This window comes from Phasianus colchicus, chromosome 5 (assembly GCF_987193195.1).
Source record: "Phasianus colchicus chromosome 5, bPhaCol1.hap1.1, whole genome shotgun sequence".
NCBI classification, from domain to species: domain Eukaryota; kingdom Metazoa; phylum Chordata; class Aves; order Galliformes; family Phasianidae; genus Phasianus; species Phasianus colchicus.
Window position 1 is genome coordinate 12,643,039 of NC_143440.1, and position 21,242 is coordinate 12,664,280.

Here is a 21,242-nt window from a genome sequence, read left to right on the forward strand (position 1 = left end):
ATTCTCAAATTGTAGCAGTCCTTTATTCTTCCAATATCCTTTATTCATAATCAATGTGAACAGCTTTTAACATGGTTCATAATGGAAAAAAACATGCTTCTGTAATTTAACCAATTGTCTTTGGGATAGAGAGCGATTCTTCATCAACATCCATTTTGATTTGTATATCCTCAACTCCATACCTCCAAAAGGGTGAACTGGTCTGAAGTTTTCACGACTTATTCAGACAATACCAGTGTAAAGGGGGTGAGGTTCACCCTAAGAACTGACATGCATTTCTGCAAAACTACCCATTCTCAGGTGTCTTAGGAAACGAAGGCACGTATTTATACAGATATCAATAAAACAATGACAGCCTTGGTTTTAGTTGGTGGTAATTTTGTTTGTTTTCCAACATGTTCCTCTTTGTTGTGCAGTATACAACAGACACTGTTGTAGCATGAATGTGAAATTCTCTTTGAAAACAACCACTTTTTATTTCTGACATTTGATTCACTCCCAAGCTCAGAATTGAATACCAAAGCTGGCAAACCAGCAGGCTTTGTCTCTTTTAGGATTCAATCCATACACCAACAGAATGTCAGTATTATGGCATTTCCAGCACAAAACCATGAAGCATTTCCATAAAAGGTGATAGCCAGGTATAGGTACCAAGAGGCTGTGGTAAATAGAATGTAAGTCTGGCTTCATGACTGTGCCCCAGACCTGTGCCTGGAAACTCACTCTACAAAAACAATGATTATAGAACTCACAGAAACCTTTAGAGAACAGAGGAAAGGTTCTTAAAATCTACTCTTAGCATGCTAACAAACAACCTCAAAGTGGAGGACACAGATTATTCACTTTACAGCTTTTCTTCTTGTTGCTGGTTAACTTAAATCAACTCTCATGGGTTGTGAAGAAATTTAACACATTTCTTCCTGATCCTACAGAACATGGGGAAACTTGGAAACCTGAATTCAATGATGAATCAAAGCGTATATGAGAAATAACTTAGTTTTCTGTCTTAATAAAAAATGAAGTACTTATTAAGGGTTCACAGCTGGAATGAACTCACATAAAGTTGGTGTGGAAGAAAAGTACTGGCAAGTCCTCTATGAGAAGTCTAGTCAAAGTCTAAAGCTGCAAAGTATTTTTAAAAATGCCACATTTGGCAGCCTGGCAGAAACACGCATAGCCACACTACTACTGGACTGCAAACAAAGCAGAAGAGATCATAACAGATCTGTTGAAGTTTTGGGAGGTGACTGTGGTTATTTTCGAAGCTGCAATGAAAAAAGCATTTCCCTCCATCTAGCTGTGCAGTTCTCATGTCTTCCATAAACTACCTCTTTCAGTGGGTAGGCCTGTATGTTGTATCTAGTCATCATTGTTGTTCTCACTGTTTTGAAAAACCAGATCAGATCGGTGCAACTACATGACAAAGGAAAGCAGCAGGAGCATGCTGGTTTCAACCCAGATTCACACTTACTGGCAGAAGTGCGAGCCCAGGTCAGTTAAAGACACCACATCGCTCAAAAAAGCCTCCATATCAAAGCAGAGTACCAGGTCCAGCAACTTCACCGACTTTAAAAGTGGAAAAAACGAGCCTTCTCCCACTAATGCTGGCATTACGAAAATGAGAATAACGAGGATAAATGTAAACTCAAACACACAAGTAGTTGGGTAAGTATTAGTCCCCTAGCCCAACTCAGAGCCCTATTAAAACTAATGACAAAACACAGCATTGGTCTTAAAAGCAAGTAAAGTTCTGATCACCAAATTCAAACAACAGTCTGTTTCCTTTACCTTAGAACCAGGCTTTGTATCAACAGCAGACATAGTTACTGCAGTGGATGATTCACTGACCATGCTTGAAGGTCTTTGGTTTATTTGTTGCTTGGACATAGGTGAATTCTGTCTAAAAAACAAAAACAAACAGATGCTCTAAAGTACATTGCATTAAACACTTATTTTTGCCTTCTTATATTTGAGACTCTAAATAGTCAAACGACAGGCTGGTCAGTCACAAGGCAAACATTCTCCATGTGTCAGTTCGTGTTGCACCATCCCTATTATTTTGGTTTGGGGTATTTCTCAAGCGTATACCATCAGGGCATCTGATGATCAGCATTTTCCAGCGTATCAGGAGAAAGAAACCTGTGAAGTCTTCAAATCCAACAGAGAACCAAGTTATAACCAAGAGCACTCAGAGAACACAAGGTTAATGCTATGGCTGTTCCAAAGGCTTGGCTGCAAACATGAGAAAGAAACAAGACCAAGGAGGAAGAGGTAGGAGTCAGCACAAACACTCTGCAATTACTGGTCTGTTGTTTAAACTAAAGGTGAGGCTAATTTAAATAAAAAAAACAAATTATACTGCATTATGAGTTATTAAAATAAAAGTACTCTTACGTGAATTGATAGAATTCACAGTACATATTGAAAGCAATAAATAACCTATGAGTCATATGAGTACTCAAATCTGGATAACAACTCAAATGCAGATACATATATAAAGCATAGGGAGATTAATCCTACAGTAAGAACCTGTCCAACTGGTAAGAATTCAGTACAGTTGACCAGATGAAGAAATGAGGACAACCACAAGATTTTGTACTTGCGTAATTCCATATGGAGACTACAAACACAAGGCCTCAGCAGTCAACCTTGACGCTCATGTGCGAACTGAGCCAGCGTGTGGTGTTTCCAAAAATCATTAATAACACTTTAGCAAATTGTATTATAGGAACATTAATTCATTCATTGCAAAAAAAAAAAAAAAAAAAAAAGAAACACCTCTTAAACTATGATTTACAAACACAAGAAGAAACAAAAAACACAATATAAGCCACAACAAGCATTCCTGTAGCTGCTGCTGATTCAAGCACATCCTGAATGTCAGCAGAAATCAGAGCAATTGTGAGTAGTCTCAATCATAAGAACAGAAGTTTGTGACTGTAGTAGGCCAACATTTAGCTTAAGCAAGAACAAGTTGCTTGCTTTCCATTGCTACTCCCAGCTACAACACAATCTCCTGTCCAAAAGCTTTTATAGTTGATGTCAGAAAAAAAAAAAACACATTCTTCCACTTCTGTCTACAGTTTAACTCAGCTTGCAAGGAAGTAATGCCTTAACTTTGATCCCATTTCCTTCATACACTGCTTTATCCAGCATAAATTCCCTTTGTAAATAGGAGAATGAACTACAGCAAGTACCCAAAATCCTGGGCCAGCCTTCAGTGTGCAAGTGCTTCATGACCTGAGTTTGAGCCAATCTGCTGTACATTTTAGAGACCAGCTATACTATTTCAGCAATTCATCAGCTTTATCAACACCCACTTTTGGCAAACAGATGAAGACACTTCCCATGCATAACATCGCCTGACCAAACTATTTGTTATCAGTCAGTCTTTCCTACTTTTTGACTTGCACTAGTTTCTTTTCTACTCTACAAAATTTCAGGACAGAAAATGCAAGCTTACATTGAGCGCATTTTACTTGCAAAAGCATAATACTTGCCATTTCCTAATATTTGCTTATCAAAAAGGTCTCATTTCCCTGCTTCAGGCAAATAACCAGGGTAGGTATTTCAAAGTAAGATGAATTCTAATGAAGAGTAATGGCCTTCACTCCTGCCTCTTAGAATTAAACTAAACCACATCCCTCAATACCACATCTACATTTCTTAAACACTTCTGGGGATGGTGACTCCACCACCTCTCTGGGAAGCTTGCTCCAGTACCTCACTACCCTTCCTGAGAAGAAATTTTTCCTAGTATCCAACCTGAACGTCCCCCAGTGCAACTTGAGGGTGCAAGCTGGAACATATCCACATAAATATGAGAGAAAAACTTCATGGTGAGTGTAATAGAACACTGGTACAGGCTGCCCAGAGAGGTTGTGAGGTCTCCTTCTCTGGAGATTTTCAAAACTTGCCTGGACATTGTTCCTGTTTGACTTGACCTATGTGTTCCTGCTCTAGCAGGGAAATGGGACTAGATGATCTTTTAAGGTACCTTCCAATTCCTGACATTCCGTGATTATCTCTCATCTCACCACTCCGATGTGGGAAAAAGAGGCTGACCTCCACCTCACCACAATCTCCTTTCAGGAAGTTGTGGAGAGCTATAAGGTCTCTCCTTCTTGGCCCCACTGCTGGCTCACATTCAGCCCGGCATCAACCAACACTCCCAGGCCCTTTTTCTCCACAGATTTCCATCCTGTACCGATGCAAAGGATTGTTGTGATCAAAGCGCAAGAACCAGTAGTTGGTTTTAAAGATCATACAGTTGGCTTCAGACCATTGGTCCTGCCTCTCCAGATCCCTTTTGTAGGATCTTCCTACCCTCAGGCATATTAACACTTCTTCCTGTAGTATCACCTGCAGCCTTACTGAGCGTGCACTCAATCTACTCATCCAGATCATTAATTAAGATATTAAACAGGACCAGCTCCAGTACTGAACCCTGGGGAACACCACTCGTGATCAGTCACCAGCTGGATTAACTCCATTCACCACCAAGCAACAATTAACACACGTACTCAGGAAATGTATAAAGTGAAAAGCCTGCAGACAATCTGATTAGGATACGTTTCTTCACATTATAAAGTAGCTATTTCAGAGAGAGAGAGAAAGAGAGCACGCAAAACCAACTTAGGAAGAAATATTAAGACTAAAACTTCAGTCTTAACAGATTAGAAATTAATTTTTGCATCAAAACTTATGGAAAAAGAAATGATCACCTTCCCCACCCTGAAAGAATGGCTTTAAGTGCAAATCAGTGTAGGCAACCACAGACTAATGACATGTTCACATCCAGTGTTCAACAAGGCACTGTTTCACGATGTTAAACTTGGAAAAAAAAAAAGGAATTCAACAACAGAAAATGATGAGGAAGCTGAGAACTACAGAGGAAGCCAAGATTCATACAAATAACAAGACCTATCAAATAACAAGACCTATCAAAAAAAAAAAAAATCACTGAACTATCAGAAAACTAATGTAACAACAGAACAAATCCACTGTTTCTAAGAACTGATCATTTTACCATTTAATGATTTCTCTTCCATTTGCTACTGAAAATGATCACTGTCAATAAATAAAGCTTTCATTTGTTAGTAGTATCAAGATAAATGAAGAACTTCAATTTGAAAAATAACATTAAAAATAAAGGAGGAGAAAGATAAAAGCATGCAAGGTTGTTGTCATGGAAAAACACAAGTAGCCAGCAAAAGAGACAGTGAGTCAACTGAAACAGGAAAAAAAATAACAAACATTCTCCTAAAACAATGTCTTTGGTGGCAAACAACTGATGATCCAAACATTTTGCACCTAAGACATAACAGAAGACACAAACAGTACTGAAAATGAATTTAAAATACTTTTACATCATATTTCAAGATTAAAATAGTATAGCAGATTTGCATTAAATCAGATCACAATGTCTCAAGGTCAAGTCTCTCAGCAGCTAATTAATGATTTCAGTTTGTTTTAAATAGCAAAGAAAAATATATAAACTACATAGAATTACCTGAAACATCTTTATGTGTTTAATAGAGTTAACATCAACCTAACAGCGTTTGCAGATTCATCTTGAAAAATGAAGGAATAAAGCACTAACCCTGTACATTTAGATGCATTAGTTTAGAATCTACTGCCAAAGATGTTTGATATCTGTTCAGATGCTCTTCATAGTGCTGGTTTTCTTTATGTTCTGGTCAGTTTTCTTGCTACCTCCCACAGAAGTGTGCGTACACAAACATAATCCAGTTCCTTGTAAATCTTTATAAAGCACATGAAAATAACTGTATATTCTAACATATATATACTGTAGTATCTCCTATCAAGGAACTTCCTACTCTACTTAAACTGTGCAGGGATGCCTAAAGAAACTGCATAGTACTAATTCAAAGAATCACATTGACAGTATTTGATTTATTTAAAAAACTGAACAAAATAGGATTTTGCAGCCAGTAGCTTATATTGAAAAACGCAGTCCTCAAGAGAAAACAAATTCCTTTTCTCTAGAGGATGATAAAGATTAGTCAACTGAAAAGATCCACGTCCATACCAGTAACTTAGAAAGTTTATTTTGTTGGAACAAACAACATCATGTCAATCCAGCTCTTACGTTAATAAATCTCTTATTCAGATAGAAAAAAAACTAGCTGTCCTCATATTTCTATACCCATAAACATTTCAGATGTTTATTTTGGGGCTGTTTGGGTTTCCTCTCATCTCTTCACCTGATACTTTTGCTGCTATAGTAACCAAATGTAATAGACAAGATGGCTTTTCTCTCTAGAGATACACAGACTTTATCAGTTGCACAAAAAAAAAAAGGCAAAAAAGGATAACAGACATTGAATTCCAGACATAATATATGTATTTTCTCCATTTCTATACTGAAGTTTTATCCTTTTTAACTTTAAAGTGCTCTTTTCGTTTGCAAGCATAACGCTATCACAATAAATGCTGTAAAATTTCTAATACACAACTTCTAGTGTTTAGCAACAGCTGCAATTAGATATATTGTTATAAGTACCTATTTCTTCCTTTCTCTATAAAGTAAAGAACAGCTGTTTATAGAAAAAAATAAATCAAAAAATTGCATATGTCTATCCTAAACAATTCTACCATGGGATTTTCAAAGAAGTGCATATCTAACAATGTGTTGAAACCTGGTCAGTAGTTTGAGAATGAAAGGTGGGGATTCGATAATTGTCTTAGCTAAGAATAGGTCAGGAAACACTAATATTTTTAAAAATCTAATTAAGAGAACTGCTGAGAAGAAAGAAGCGCATAAGGATCAAAAAAAATCATGTAATTAAAATAATTCTAAGCAATACTCTTTGTCCTCGTTTTCCAATTACAATGGAGTTGAAGAAATCATTTTGGCTTTAACAGGAAGAATGATGAGATATTGTTTAAAAGGCAAAATTACTTGGGAAAGCACTAGTGAGGGACAACCTCAGCTATCTGCTGAAAGCACCCAGTTCTCATTTGATCAAGTGAGACAAGGGCTTCTGGTTCATAACTGAGTCATAAGTACGCTAGGATGAAATCATTCAATGACATCATTTTACAAATCTCTTCTTTCCTTGCCAGTATGCTGATTGGATGAGGAACGGCCTGAGCATGCATCCATCATCTCTACATTACTGTAAATTACTTTTCTGATGTTAAAGGTATCCTCTTAATAAAGACTTTTGTTGCAACCTGAACAAGTTTCTGCCAAGGTCTCCCCACTAGCTCCTAGTCAATATCTAGTGACTATTCCAGGCTTTAGCCCTAATCTTAAATTAAAATCAAACTGTAAGGAATAAATCATGTCACAACAGCACTGAAGAAGAAACTGCTGTATATGAAGCTCTTAGGAGTGCTGCTACATCAGACAGGATTCTTGAGCTACAGAAAAAAAGGCACTCTTGTTCAAAAGGATTCCATGATGGAAAGAGTTACCTCAGATCATGGAAATCCAGGTAAAAACTTTCCAATTGCATCTTGCTAGTTAAAAACCTTTCATCACAAGATATGATCTACCACACTGATTCCAAATTAAAATGCAATCTACAACTCTGATCCCACACAAATCCTTGATGCTCAAGGGAAAGAGACATCTGCATATGTCAGCAGTGCCATCTGATAGGAACTCAGGTACGATGACAATGAACAGCATTTATATAAAATCTACACTGTTGGAAGTAGTAGTACAAAAAAAAATAAAAGAAACCAGAGGTTTCCATCTTTAAATCAATTTTTGCTTATATATTAAAAATATCTAATTTTAAAAACACTCTATGTACTTCAGATCAATAATAAAACTTAGAGAACTCACAAAGACAGTTCTCTGAGAAGTCACTACAAATACATCTCTCTATATACATACCTCTGCTGTCATTCCCTCTTCACTTAAAATAAAACCTACTGTCTCTACTAATTCTGCTGTACTGAAAGATTGTTTTTTCTACTTTTGACATCACCTCAAAGCAAGAAATTATGACAAGTTATGCCTGTTTATTAGATTGTCCCCCAAATAAACACATCCAATTTTTTTTATAAAAATGCTTCTGATAGCTGTAGATCAATATGACTATGTGCAATCAGTTGTTCTTCCAATTCTGCTTCAAGTACTTTTTCTGCTACCATGATTACAAAACCAGGAACAACACGTGGAAGTGTGAGTAACCCAGGGAAGCACTCTGAGGAGATCTGTCCAAACACCTACTTTCCTTCACAAGTATATGAATTTTCTCCCTAATAAATTCGATCAAACTCATCCAGCAGATCAAATAAAGATCCATTAATGGCTGGAATTCAGAACACAGATGTATAGTGTCTGTTATTTATACTGACCTTAAGTGTTGCTCCATTGCAAGATATCTGTTTTCCCCACTAAATGACCTCGAGCAGCTTCTCTGTGTACCTGTAAAAGAGCCAGTCCCTTCCCAAGCAACAAGCCACGTGCATGTCACTAAACAGTGTGTTCTCCTTCTCAGTAGCTATCCCAAACTCTTTGCACCTGCTCACAGACCTCTCCTCCCCACAGCAGAACACATTCATCCATTTTGTGCTGGTTCATAGCATGGGCCTTAAGAGAAGACTACCCCCTTGGATTTGCTTTGGGCCTTTGGGAAGGAGGTTTGTTTAGTGTTCAGGTTTTATTAAACTATTTGAGAAGCACTTTCTGGGGGTCCTTCCAGAATCTCTGCACAAAAAGCTATATTGTTGTGCTCCACCTCCTCCTTCCTCTTCAGACCCACAACAGAAGATGTTGTCACAAAAGCCTCAGACCCTTGGGAGCCTCACAATTTCCTTCTCTAGGCCAATGAATTCAGTACCACTTAAGTGCTCTTAATGCAATAGTGCCTTAAATTAAATGTAAATTAAATTACAGTATCACATAATTTGAAATAAAGCACTCAAACTCACAAAGGCAGCCTTACAAACCACCACAAGAGGCTATTTTACAGCATGATGTCCATGCTCTGTGATGAATGAAGGAAGCAAGTGAGGGCTGGAAGCTTCTGAGGCAGTGTTGTAAGACCAAGATGGAAAAGGGAATGATACATGTTGTTGCTCTATTCCTCTTGTTACTTAGAGCAGATTCATAAGTGATGTAGCACTGAAGTTCTGAATTTTGTATAGGAAATATACCTAGTCATCCAGTTACAGAAGGGATTACAGGAGCCATCTAGCACGCAGCATGGGTGATGCTAGAAGGAAATACACTGGGAACTAACATACATGATTCTGTGTCCAGAATAAACTGAGGAATGCAGGAGAAACCATTTTTAACTAAATACCAGCCCAAAACACAATGAATGTAAAAAAGTTAAAACAAAGGAAATGTGAGATATTACAACAGAAAACAATAATATTTTTGTGTATTCCAGTTTCAGTACAAGCATTTCAGTGCTTATGTGAAGATATTAGAGATTTCTATTCTGTTTAGATGGTACTTAATGACACCTCAACTTTATATAAGTACCCTATATAAAATGCCTCTTCTTTTTTTCTTCCTTTTTCTTTAAATAAAGATCTGGGAAGGATTCCATCTCCAGTCCCAACGTGGAACAGAGCTACAATCAAAAACATACTGTCACAAGTAGTAGTAAATTTTTAAGCATCAAGCAACTGTATGACATTTTTGCTATAGTACCAGAAGAACTGTCAAACCACTAAACCACTGTAAGCAAATGTGTCACTATTTCAGGATTCTTGCCATGGGTATAGAGCTACTTACTCTTCTTGCAAAATAAATTCAATATTTTCTGGAGAAACCTGTCCTGTCACAGGATGTCTAAATGACGTGGTCTGCTGATTATGGCTGAAAGGAAAACAAAAAGAAAAAAGAAAAAAAATTAATATTTAAGTGCTGAACTGCTTAAAATATATCTATGATACCCCAAAAGGCAGAACTGTATATTGATGCTTTACTTCTGCTACTCTAGCGTTTCTCTTAGGAATTTCCAAGCTTCTTGCTCCATTCTTGTTGACTGTCAATGGCATATTATACCTTTTTAATTATTAAACAGGCTAGTGTTTTAGAAGTAACCTATTTGCAAACCTTAGTAATGGAGATGCACTTGATGTTATGATTATTTACATCTGATTGTAACCAGATTATTTAAACACCAACACAGAAACTACAAAACAAATTATTCATTTGTACTTCTGCAAATATCACAGAGAAGACAAGTAAAATATACTAATATGCTGCTGGACAGTTCAAAGTCCCACAAAATTTGTAATATTTCAAGTTCAGAGATGTTTTGTGGAAGTCATTTATTACATGCATTCTTTTCTCCCTGGTATGGTATACATCTTCATAATGATTTTTCTTTACAGCTCCACGGACAGGACTATATATAATGTGAGTCATTCAGTTGCATGTCTTAGATAAAAGAACATTACTTAGTATTTCATCCAAGTTGAATTAAAATTGTGGGTGTGTTTGTTTTTTTTTTTTTTTTTTTTTTTTAAAAACAACTCTGCCCCTCAGACTCCTATTACGTGTTTTGCTACCCTCTGGGAAATAATACTGTCCATTAAAGGCTGTCCATTAATTCATCTATCTGCATAATTGTACTCATATAATGCAAAAATACAGCGTGAAAGTTTGTTTCAAGATAAACAAGTACTCTTTTCTCCTCCCAAAGTACATCAATTTGAATTAGTTGTATAGAAGACACAAGGCAATTTCCACAATTCTCCATACATAGTAAGCCCCTTATTCTGAAACTCTGTCCAAAGGAGCAGTCTATTAAAAAAAAAATCACAAATCTTAAAGAAATAAAATATGAAAGATCTTATTTCTTAATTACTATGGTTGTGCATTACACACTGTTTGGGAGCCCTGGAATGAGAGGGACTTGTGAACTATGACTTCACTGATTTAAGGTTCTGAAATTTTACACCAGGAGTGTCTAACAGTTAGGTACAAACATCCAAAACTAGAATTCCCATCAAATAAAACAAAAGCTTAAAACTAAAGAAAGCAAAAATACAAAATTATAAAACACTAAGGCTGTTAAAAAGCAACAACAACTAAAATCTTCTGCATTTTTTCGTTTTAGAGAAGATGTATAATGGTGAGCCACAGCAGGTCTTGTGACCTAACAGTCCAGCATAACAAGATATTCCTCAAGAAACAGTCAGGAATAAGGAAATATTTTAGGGTTTCAAAGTAAACGCGCTCTAAAAAGATACCAGCCTTCCTATAGCATACAGAACGCCTGAAAGTCAACCAGCTCGTGCATCCACAGCTTTCAGATGTCATCAGCTCAGGACAGGCCTTGCTCAAAGAACCCAAGAGGCTGAGTCTCCTCTCAGTTCTTACTGATACTGCTCTCAGGAAGTCCACTTAGACCACGAAGAGCAGAGGAAGCTTTCTGCACCGTAAACCTTTCACTCCTTTTCCAACATGCCTTGCTACAAAGCATCATAAATACAGCAGCAACATAATAAACACTGCCCATGATAAAATGAGAGCAGTGACATCTTATATTACACCAAAAGGGCTTATCCCAGCCCCAGCCATTACAAAACTGCAGCTTTATAGCTATTAAGAACAGAGAGGAACAGGAGGCCACCAAACACACAGTGCCAGCAGGCCAATGCTCATTGCCCCAGCAATGAACTGAGCCTGTGGCAGAGATGTGAAGCGAATTCCTCAGCATTCCCATGAAATCAGAAGTCTGGAGAAAGCGGTTACATCAACTCTGCAGTGTTAACATCTACAAAGCAGCCACCTTTTTCTTCTAAGAGGAACAAGGAGCATTGTATTATAAAGAGACAGCAATTTAACCTAAGTTTATATTCTAATTTTGGGCATACATGCAAAGATAGGAAGAGGAACTTGCAGATTTTTTTCAAACAAATGAATAAATAAACAATAGCAGAAACAAATTTCTTTTTCATCACGCAGCCCAAATATTTTTAAGCTATATCCTTTCCAATCAAGACCGAAGCAGCCCATTTAACTTTCAATCCATAGGCAGCAGCTACCAGCAGGAACGTAATTACGTTGTCAGCTGTAAAAATGAAAGCACGTTGTCAGCTTTATTCTCCAGAGGCTGACAAACTGTCAACAAATTTTCATCTGCAGGCTTTTAGTCATTAATAACTCCATAATTAAAAGTAAGAAAAAGGACTCTATTCCAGAAGTGCTCAAGGGCTATTTGGGACACAAAGTTTTCCATCATACCATACCTGCACTTTTTTAAGCCTCGTATTATTTCCCATGAAAGAAATTCACCAGCCTAGATGAATTACCTCCACTGCTGTAATTCCTGAGCAAGTTCTCCATTTCTCCATTTCTGAAAAGTTTTTCCCCTGTGAATGGTAAGAGGCGAGGAACAGAAAAGTGCAGCCATGTAACCACATAATGCAGAGATAGGAATTTCACAGATGAGGTCACACACACAAAACAAAAAACTTTCTGCAATCTTTGGACTTGCTAGGAGAGAAGCAGCAGCTTTGCACAACACAGTGGTTTATGTTAATTTGGAAAGTGAGAGTTTAAATGTTTTGCCTCATAAGAATCATCAAGAAGCAGCAATACCATTCAAAACAATCTATACTAATGAATGCTTCATAACAGGGAATTAGAGAGCTGGGAGATTTCTATCCACAATGAGGGCAGGCAGATAGTAGAAGAGGTTGCCTAGCAAGGCTATGGAATCTCCATTCTTGGAAATATTCAGAGTGGCTAGATAAGGCCCTGAGTAATCTCATCCTAAATTGGTTCCAGCTTTGAAGCTGGGCTAGCTCTGAACAGGAGGGGAATCCAAGGATTCCTTCCCACATGATTTACACCATTCCATCACTCTGTGCTGCTCCCCCCATCCTGGTTTCCCTGTCCTGCTCCCTAGTTAGCACTCAGTTCTTATAATGCCTTTGTACCTTCTCAGCAGTATTTAAATAGATGTAGTCCAAAGACACCAGAAGTACCTTGTTTTTAATAAAATTACATGAAGAAATCATGATCTGGTATTATATTTTTGGATTTAGATCACATTCTTCTTTTCATGTTTTTCAAACACTGGCTCAGCAGGAATTTCTCTGCTTACTCAAAAGTAATAACATCTCTGGTGAGAGTGACCTAAGAAACTCATTACAGGACAATTATTTCCCCTTCCCAAGCCTTGGCACCACTGTTCTTCATCAACACAAGATGAACAGGCCTCTTGGTAGTTCATCACCCGTATTTCTTCCAAACAGGAGCTGTAGAATAAGTCCAGAAATTCACCATGTATAAAAGGCACAACAAGCAAGTCTTAATGAAGAGACGTGATATGCCATCACCACTCTTCATGCCTCTTCTGTTCCTTTTTCACTAGAGGGAGCCTTGACACGTCTGGAAAAAGTTGGAAAAGCTCCTGATACTTCACCATGGGATTCCTCACTGCCATGCAACTTGTACTGGCACAGCACTGTGCTAACTTCCCTGGCAAACTCCAGCCACCTATGAAAGCCTTCTATGAAAGCTTGAAGAGGTACCATAGCTTCACTTCCTTCACAGCTCACCTCCTGTCCAGCTCAGCTCCTGGGTGAGTGGGAGAGCAGCACACAGGCACTGATCCTTGCTGAGCCTTGTTGCTTGCCATCAGAGTACAGCCTGCAAGATTTCTCAAGTATTACTGATGAAGCAAGTCAGCAAATTTAACAGTGCCTACCATTTACTTGCAGTAACATAACTCAGATCATGAAATGTAACCAATTTAAACACAGAAAGCAAGCAAGAAAAAAAAAGAACAGCTGCAATTCAGTTATCCAGTCCTATAATTTGCAAAGCCAGACCCTATAACCACATGGGTCCTTTTGAGGAACTCAATCAACACGACTTCACCTATTTCCTTCCTCAGTTCATTCTGCATTTGAGTCAAAGCCAAATTTTAATAAATTTCTGGCCATGACTGATGTTGATGACCTTACATACGATGTCACAGGAATTTATATATTACTTCTAAATTTATTTAAATGCCCAGGCAGCTGAATCTTGAGGTGTGTAAATTATTGATCAAGTCTACAACACATTAACAACAAATTTAAAGATGGCAAGAATAATTCCTGTTGTCATTGGACGAACTAACCTACAAATTACAAGCCGTTTCTATCACATATATTTTTCCCTGCTGGCTGAGTACTATGCCTACCAGCAAGACAGGCAAATATGAGCTGTTTTATCTTGAATGCCCCAAACAGCCACAACAGCTATGGGTGAGCATCCTGCTTCTATGGGAGACACTGCTGACAGGCAGCTGACAACAGAATCAAGCAGGGAAAACATGCTGGTCGGCAGCACATTCTCCAAAAAGTGCTTATGTCTAACCTGGCCAGCAGTCCCACATGGTTTGCTTCATTGCATAACACACTTCTAAGATACACAAGTAGTTTCAAAATACTTTCAGCATTGCCCTTTTTATTTTTTATATTAGTGATGAGAATGTTGAAAAGTTAGTCCAAGACAGAGCAAGAAAGTCAGTGCCATGAAGTCCTTCTTTTAAGAAGAAACACAGTGTAATGCAAACAATTTGGAAGAATCTGGATCAATACCAACTCATTTTAGTACACAAGCAATAGCACCAGCTACAAACTAGACACACCACAAACATCTTTTTAGGATTGGACATTAGTTTAAAATAACAAAGTGCCTCTTCAGAGTAGCAGTAAAATCCTTGCTCCATGGAAAGCAAGGTCTGCTAAATTTAACAAGCTCTAAGCAGTCACCCTCTCCTACAGTTTAATTAGCAACTTAACCTATGAACTTTTACAGAAGAACCATGGAGTAAACAAGCCTCCTTAGAAGATCATGAGTTTGTATTTGCTTAGTCAGAACACAATTCTGTAACTACCTTGAGCAGCTGTGCCTACAATCAGTCAATACAGAAGTCCATGTTTCTAATGACAGTTGAAGGGATGACTTCCATCACATCTGTCCATTTTGCTTTATAAATGTAGACAAGAAAACTTTGAGAACAACAGATGAATGGGCAGTACACTGACAGACATTCTCGTGTGTTGTCCTTTTTGTATCTAGCTCACTGATCATTTGGTTAAAAGGGAACTTGAAGTTTCTATGGAACTGGATCTTTTTTTTTTCCCCCCCTTAGGGAGCTACAGAGATGATCAGTAGGAGCAGGAAAGATCTGGTCAAGTAGCAATCTAATAATTCAATGGTAAGCTAATATGGAAAATGCCAAAGAATCATCACAGATATTTCCATCATTAAAAGAACAGATAAAAGTATGAATACACTATCACACCATGGGATCACTGCAGAGCTCCATAAGTAATACAGCTAAAGTTCTTAAAAGCAGGAAATCCTTAGATAAGCAGAAACTCCTGGAAGGTGGAATGTGATTCTATTTCTTTGCTTTTGCACCTATAGGAAAATTAGTATTTGCCTTTAAAACTGAAGAAAAAGTTTTCTGATCATACCAAAAGACAATCAGAAAGGTAAAGGACCATTTTATTCTACTATATCATCTAATTCAGACTTGGATTCAGTCATGGCTGTTCTTTCCCACTCATGTATTTGAGGTTAGTCCATAAACAAAAGGTGGTGCCTTCAACAATACCCAAATGCATTTGGAAACCTGTGACCTAACAAAACCAGCTTTGACTTTCAGTCAAACAATGAAATGACAGCAGTATGACAACGTGAATGGCAAACTGAATTGATTATATGTTTCTTACAGATATCACGTGAACATCTATGCCAAAGTTTGAGTTTGAAATGAAAACAGGAGTAGGTCCAACAGATAAACACATATATTGATGGTACAGGTACATGCATTCATATATGCATATGCCTACACATATGCCAACACATATACACGTGTACCTACGAGATAGATGGATCTCTTTGTCTTCCCAGTCATCAACTCCAATGCTGGCACAGCTGTTTCTCCAAAGGCGTAGATAACTGGTTCCTCTGAGATTAATTCTCATCCCTCTTCCTACAAATGGTCCCAACAGGCCAATTGGATTTGGAAACTCTAAAGATGGATGCTCACTTGGAAGGCACGGATTTTGTTTAATCAAAGATTTTTGGGAAGTGAGAATTTGTTTGGTGGTTTTTCTTGGTTTTATTTTTTTGTGTGTGTGTGTGTGTGTGTGTGTGTGTGTGAGTGTGTGTGTGTGTGTATGTGTATTTTGGAGTAAGGGGTTGGGTTTTGTTTTGCACTGAGGTCATTCATGTAACAGGAAAGCAGGCCCTTATTTTATCATTAGTAAATTCTACACTATTGGAGAAGCAGTGTTTGCTGCATGGCCTTTCACACAATAGGAAAGGATACAGACAAGATAATAGTATAACTAGCAGAGCTGCAGAACAGTTACGCACAAAAGTCACTGTAAGCCAGTCCTACCACAACAGAAGCACATGGAGAGCAACACTGTCACCGTTTCTTCTGGATCTCATAGTAAATAAAAATCTTTATCTCAGAAGAGAAAGTGGTGGTATTCCTAAGTATTAGGATTAAAGTACTCTAAGTAAAAACAGCTCACCATTAAATTCCAAAGTGAACTGCAGTTCAGAGTTTAGTGAGGGAGCAGCCCAACCAGCTCTGCCAGATAAGCAAACTATTTTGGAAGAAGCATTTAGGGGAAGCTTTACACAAATATGTTACACATCTCAACCTTTAAGCCATAACAAAGCTGATTAAAATAAAAAGACACGTTTGTATGCACACCGGGTAAATCTGCCACAGGAGACTGAACACCCTCATCAGTCCTACTTGAATACATTTCCCTTTGATGCAAAGGCTTACCCAGTAATAGACACGATTATCTGCGTTGTTCTAAACATGAAAGCAAATACAAATTTTTCAGCATTCAGCTTTCATCCAAGCACCAAACTATACAATCTAGAAAGCTGAAACAATTTAACATGGCAGCTACAAAAACAGAATAAAAGCTTTCAAAAGCTTCATTTCTCTGCCAGGTAAATTGCACTGCTTCCAAACCAGCTTTCTCCTCACTGGCTTTACAGTGTGGGACACAGATTTCACTCTAAGACATATACACTTCTGATCTATTATTTATTAATTTTAATGCTTTAATGTGACTAAGTGATCATCAGAGGACAATACTGCAGGCTGACAGGCCTTGCAGGGCTGCTGTGGGTAACTTCAGACAGAATGCAAAAAAAACACACTCGTGTTCTTCTTTCCACAAGATGGAAATGCTTATCCATAACCTGCACCACAGGAATACAATTTTACTCAAATTCTGTTTTCTTACACAATCAGCAGTGCCCAGAACAGGATTAAAGAATACAATATCAAAAATGCAGCACTGGGATACTGTATTCAATTCTGGACCCCCCAAAAGACACCAGTGTGTAGGCCAAACCTTTCCACCCTGAGGACGCAAAGAGGTGCATGCAGTAGAGCACTTACAGGCTGCCCAGAGGGGCTGTGCAGTCTCTGTCCTTGGAAGTTCACAACACCAGAAGGTAGGAAGACCTGAGCAAGCTGGTCTGCCCTCATAGCTGACACTGATTTAAGTGCATTTACATGCAATTCCAGGAAAGAAGAGAATTTATACAGCCCGGGTTCCTGTGGCTGTGCGCTTTCTACCTAGCCTATGTTTCAACCCAAACATTTCCTGCAGTAAAGTTCCATAATGCTCATGGCTCTGTCTCACTACTACCCTTCATCTCCACCTCACCTTCTTGATTGCACTAAGTGCAATCCAACCAACTCCATCTCCTTCAGACATCAGGTTGAAGAATAAACAAAGATATTAGCATTCCATTCCCCTAAAGGACAGTTTAGCTGGAAGAAACCACAATTCCCACAGCACACACCTATTCTTGTGGGTTGGCTGTTCGTGTTCACCGGCACATACACTCCTAAGAGGGCCTCCATTGGCACCAAGCTGTTCCAGGAAACCTTGTGGTTAATTCTGAAACACTTTAAACTCTATATGCATACTCTAAGGATAGCTTAAGTCATAAATTTAAAAAAAAAAGACAATGAAGTTATTCCCGTTGGTTTGTTTAAAGGGAGTTCCTCCTTCCCTGCTCTCATGCAGCTCATCATTGGATAAAATATGACACATTTCCTTCAAAAGTAAATGTATTTGAAAGGGAAAGTATTTTTCCCTATCAAATTTTGAGAATAAAAGCAACTACAATACTGCTGAAGGGCACGAAACATTAAGCTGTGCTTGAAAGAAGGCTAGTAATACCAGAACTGCTTGCCCCCAAGAAGTACAAATTAACAAACTCTATCAGACAAGCACTTCACAGCTTTGAGTTACACAGACACTGGTTATTTTCCTTTCCACAGAGGTCCAGCACTGAAATGCCTTGACATAGGAAAGCTATTACCTGAGTATGAGTTTATTAGTCCCTACTGCACTTTATACACTGTCCCATACCAGCTCACAACTGAACTGATGCTCTGTAACCCAAATGGCCCTTTAGCTGGGCCGTTCTCTGCACCACAAATGGAGAGGGGGATCCCACAGCCAGAAGAAAACATTATAGCTGCCACTGCCCTTCAACAACTTCAGACATTACCCAGAGGGATTATTTTCACTGCCAAAGACTAATGTCACTTTACAAAAAGGAAAAAAAACAAACTGCAGACAACTAATATAGTATTACAAGGTCCTATGTATTAACCACGGCCTTTCAGACCTCACAGAGCATGATTCTGAGGCTATAAAGCTGATAAAACATTACTAAACTGTCATTTATCCAAATGTTCGGGTAACCTTATGGTGGAAACACGTCCCCTCAACGGAGGGAGAGAAACATCATGATTCACAGCCTAAAACTAATCCCAGATAAATATTTTGGGAATTAGAGCTGTAAATGTGGAATATTCTCTTTTTAGATTAAACAGTTTATAAAATTATCCAGAAATGCATTCTTAATTCAACAAAAAGCTCTTCAGCATATGAAAGGATTTATAGATGTATCAGTCGCTGAGGACTTGTGTAACACCAAATCAAAGAAATAACCTAGAGCAAACTCTTTCTTTTACAGAGATGTCAAAGTCCTCAGGAGCTCCCAGTCAGGTAAGAGTAGAAACACCTGAGACATTTCCAAGCAACCACAGAAATACTGTCACAGAATTCATTTAAAGCATTCTCTGTGCAATGGTAAATATGCTCAGACGTACACAGTAGTGCTAGACAAGTTTTATACAATCAAACCAATAGGAATCATAACAGCCTACTAAACAGTTCTAAACTCTGTAAAAGTACTTTTAACACTCATTACTTTATTCAATGCAGAAACTCAAGGAAATTGTTCTGCAAATTAACTATTTTGCAGTGTATAATGCCCTAACAGTCCCTACTAAATGCAAATCAATTGAATAAATCCAAAGAGAGAGAATGAATTATTTTTCATCGTCATCGTCCAGTATTTCCTCCCTAACCCCAAACCCAGTGTCAGGTAATCTAAGCACATCCAGTCAAAATATCACCTCTAACAATTAATAACCATTTCTACTACTTGCATAGCAGATTGGTGCTGAGTTTAGCATACTGAATGTCTAGCTGTGAGAACTAAACATAAATTAACAAAAATTCTTATCATGTACAGTGTTCAGTTTAATTTCAACACCACTCTCATTGCACGTTTAGAAGGTGAAAAATTGAGAACAAGACATTAAAATAAAATAGAAGGAAGACAGTAGAACTGAAAACAATGCAGTGATGGAAGAAATATTTAAACGTTCTTATTGCCTCAAAGTAGACACACTAATGGTACCCAACATCCAACTCAAAGAGTTTGCAGAAAACAAAGGTGATATCAATACAAAGAGCTATTGACTAAGAAGAACAATGCAAGGAATGTATAAAGAAACATTTTCACTATTTCAGTCTCAAGCACAGCTTTAGCTAGCAAACATTTTAAAAACGACTTTGTTGGTTTTGTATGGAATACTAAGGAAGTTTCATCTATAGCAACAAACACTGATACGCATTGTCAGCAGCAATGTCATCTGGGGACAACATGCTTTAAAATCAACTCTGAATTAGGCTCTGCATGAAACCACATTGTCCCTCTGGGAAAGATTAAAACTTCTTCCTTAAACACATGAAGAGTACTATTATTTATCAAAGTAACTGGAGGAATGAAGCAACTACTACCTTTCACAATAAGCCTGAAAATCAACGGGTAAATATAACAGCCAAAATAAAAATTGGCAAAGGAGATGAAATTGGGCTCCTTAACTACAGTTCCAAGAGCAAGGCCGCAGCAAAACCCAACAGCCCTCAGCATACCACCATATATAGTGGGCTATCAGCTGCATTCCTCTGGCACCACTTGAGTAGCAAGTCACAGTTGCTTGTCTGGTTCTCGTCCTGTAGCTCCGCTGGGCTGAACCCACACAAGTGCTCCGCTGCCGTCAGCTCCAAGCGGATGCTGATAATGCCTCCAAGAGTACAATGGCAGCTGCTTTATCGCCAGGGCCTCCGCAGTAGAGCTGGTGTGGCTGACTATCAGATAAATGTGCCCTGGAATAAGACTAAAGCCAAGGGATCAGTATTTACATCAGTGAGAAGGGAAAAGTTTCTCACCTGCATAATACAAGGACCAGCCAGTGCTCACGGAAGGCCAGCCTTTTGCTCTCAGCACTCAGATCCCCATTGCCCTGTGCTGTTTCCAGCCACCAGACAGAGCACTCCTCACTTGGCCACCCTGCAGGCCTCACTTGGTCAGTTGCTGCCTCTCCTCAGCCTGAAGCTCATGCAGGAGAAGCGATGCTGAGGAGAGAGGATGAGGCAATGAGCAAGCTCTCAGCTTGCTGACAGGACCTGGGGAGAATGGGGAGTGCTGGGCAGGGTTAGAGATTGAAAGAAATTCCATAAACTTTTTTTGGATCCTGTATTAACTCCTTTCAATGCCAAGCAAGCCTCTATCAAGCATGTGACTGAAACTTGGCAGCTAGGTAGGTGAAGTAACTCAACACGAAATGTTTGTTCTTTAGGTAATCATTTAACACACACAATGACCCAACGACTTAGAAAACTGTGCATCTTGCACTTGCAGAAAACTTGGTAATCTCTTGATTAAATAATCCTTTGCTACTTGGGAAATCTAAAAGATTTTTTTTTCTCCCCTTGAAAAGGGAGATTAAAAATAAAGTGCTCCAAAGCATGAGTGAGCAGAGCTGCATGCCCTAGATCAGGTCAGACTGGCACTGTAGTTAGTGTGGCTTTGTTCAATTCTGAGTTTTAGAACTGTAAAAAAAGCAACATATATGAACATTACATGCACATCAATC

General features: G+C 38.3%; 1 protein-coding gene across 2 annotated transcripts in view; it reads right to left on the reverse strand.

The window, feature by feature from the left end:
• Window positions 1–21,242, reverse strand: part of PLEKHA7 (pleckstrin homology domain containing A7) — a 139,960-nt gene that overhangs the window by 53,872 nt on the left and 64,846 nt on the right. For both annotated transcript variants that reach the window (XM_090140522.1, XM_090140521.1), the window contains exons 4-5: window positions 9,728–9,811; window positions 1,789–1,900 (exon numbers count right to left, since the gene is read on the reverse strand). In XM_090140522.1, coding sequence (XP_089996648.1) covers window positions 1,789–1,900; window positions 9,728–9,811 — 196 coding nt within the window. The remainder of the gene's footprint in view (window positions 1–1,788; window positions 1,901–9,727; window positions 9,812–21,242) is intronic.